At 53.7% G+C, this 2361-nt stretch overlaps 1 protein-coding gene across 1 annotated transcript in view; it reads right to left on the bottom strand.

Moving 5' to 3' along the window:
* Positions 1-2225, bottom strand: part of LOC109925539 (low-density lipoprotein receptor-related protein 1-like) — a 13955-nt gene extending 11730 nt beyond the window's left edge. The window contains exons 1-3 of the mRNA XM_048621167.1: positions 2198-2225; positions 2000-2125; positions 285-407 (exon numbers count right to left, since the gene is read on the bottom strand). Coding sequence (XP_048477124.1) covers positions 285-407; positions 2000-2125; positions 2198-2225 — 277 coding nt within the window. The remainder of the gene's footprint in view (positions 1-284; positions 408-1999; positions 2126-2197) is intronic.
* Between the last annotated feature and the right edge of the window lie 136 nt (positions 2226-2361).

Raw genomic sequence — 2361 nt, 5'->3', positions numbered from 1 at the left:
GGCCCTGACCCTCCGACAGCGCCCCGCTCCCTCGGCCCTGACCCTCCGACAGCACATCCAAATGAAACAAAACAGTGACAGGCAGAAGGAGGGAGAAAGGGGAGGAGGGAGGGAGACAGTCGGAGAGAGAGAGAGGTGTAGTAGTTAAGACGGAGTGGGAGGGAGAGAGAGCAGAGAAGGAGTGCGCGATTGAGAGTGGTGGAGGCCTTGGAGGGAGGTGGATCGAAAGCTTTGCCAGCAGCTGCCCCTCTCAGTGGAACCTTGAGGGCCTCTGGGTGACTCACCTTCTGCTTTGCATGTGTGGTTGTGGCCTTTGATGTAATTTTTTGCGCACGTGCACATGTAGGACCCCTTCGTGTTGTTGCAGTATTGCGAGCAGACACCAAACTGAAGGCACTCGTTGTTATCTGCAGAGGGCCGAGGGCCAAGAGAAAACAGCAATATCAATGCGATGGCCAAAAGCGGGTCAGACGCGCACCACTCTCTGCAGGAAAACGTTGACCCCACGAGCCCAACTCGTCCCCCTGTCGACCGTGTTCCCAAACTCAACTCGTCCCACCCTGCCTGTATTTGGCCCATTCTCCCATCTGTGCTGACCCAGATATCCTAAACTAATCCAGTCCCCATTTGCCAGCAGTGGGCCCCATATCCCTCTAACCCCTTCCTATCCATGTCCCCATCCAGATGCCTTTTAAATGTTGTCATTGTACCGGCCCCCACCCACTTCCTCTGACGGCTCGTTCCACACACGCACCAACCTCTGTGTGAAAAAGTTACCCCTCAGGTCCCTTTCCCCCTCTCACCGTAAATCTATGCCCCTCTAGTTTTGAACTCCTCCCCATCCCCTGGGGGAAAAGACCTTGTCTATTCATCTATCCATGCCCCTCATGATTTTATAAACCTCTATAAGGTCACCCCCTCAGCCTCCGACACTCCAGGTTAAGCCTGCGTGTGCGTGTCTATGAGAGAGAGAGAGAGAAAGAGGATGTGTGTGTGTGAGAGAGAGAGAGGATGTGTGCGTGTGAGAGAGAGGATGTGTGAGAGAGAGAGAGGATGTGTGCATGTGAGAGAGAGAGAGAGGATGTGTGAGAGAGAGAGAGAGGATGTGTGCGTGTGAGAGAGAGAGAGAGGATGTGTGTGAGAGAGAGAGAGGATGTGTGTGTGTGTGTGTGTGTGTGTGTGAGAGACAGAGGGAGAGAGACAGAATGTGAGAGTGAGTGAGAGATAGAGGATGTGTGCGTATGTGTGTGTGAGACAGAGAGAGACAGGATGTATGTGTGTGTGTGTGCGTGTGTGTGTGTGTGTGCGTGTTTGTGTGAGAGACAGAGAGAGGATGTGTGGGTGTGTGACAGAGAATGTGTGAGAGAGAAAGAGAGAGAGAGGATATGTGAGAGAGAGTGGATGTGTGTGAGAGAGAATGCGTGAGAGAGAGAGAGAATGTGTGTGAGTGAGAAAGACAGAATGTGTGAGAGAGACAGAAAGAATGTATGTGTGTGTGAGAGAGAGAGAGTGTACAACAGTGTGTGTAGGAGAGGGAGTGGGACTGGGTGTGTGAGACATCCTTCCTGCAGCAGGGAGACCAGAATCGAACGCAGTATTCCAAAAGTGGCCCTAACCAATGTCCTGTACAGCCCCAACATGACCCTCCCAACTCCCTGTACTCAACGCACTGACCCATAAAGGCAAGCGTACCAAACACCTTCTTCACTGCCCTGTCTACCTGCGACTCCACTTCCAAGGAACTATGTTCCTGGTCCCCCCAAGGTCTCTCTATTCAGCGACACTCCCCAGGACCCTCACCGTTAAGTGTATAAGTCCTGCCCTGGTTTGTCTCACCAAAATGCGGCACCTCACACTGATCTAAACTAAACTCCATCTGCCGCTCCTTGGCCCATCTAATCCAGGTCCCAGCGCTGGTCCTATTAACAGATGCAACCTCCCGCCTGTCCACGTCTGTCTCTCTCGAGTCTGTTCCTGAGCAGAGATGTCAGACACTGACCTTCGCACTGCCTCCTGTCGTTGTTGTAGGAGAAGCCGGGCCTGCAAACACAGTATGACATCCTACTGGTGTCCTTACACTCTGCATCGTCTCCACAGATCCCTTTGTTGGCTTTGCACTGGGGCTCTGTGGGTTAGAATCAAGACAACACATTTGACGCATTCAGAAGGGGCCGTCAGTCGGAGGAGGAGGACAAACCTCGGTGAGTCGCTGCGGTGCGTCTCATAGACGGTACACACTGCTGCGGCTGTGCGTCGGGGGGAAGGGGTGACGACTGAGGGGATAGGGACTGTGCTCTGTCGCTGGACGGTGTCGAGCTTCTCGAGTGTTGTTGGAGCCGCGCCCCATCCAGGCGAGTGGGG

Source organism: Rhincodon typus, unplaced genomic scaffold (assembly GCF_021869965.1).
Source record: "Rhincodon typus isolate 14 unplaced genomic scaffold, sRhiTyp1.1 hic_rhity00000077, whole genome shotgun sequence".
Lineage (NCBI taxonomy): Eukaryota > Metazoa > Chordata > Chondrichthyes > Orectolobiformes > Rhincodontidae > Rhincodon > Rhincodon typus.
The sequence above is the reverse complement of the archived record's forward strand: the minus strand, read 5'-3'. Positions and strand labels throughout refer to the sequence as shown.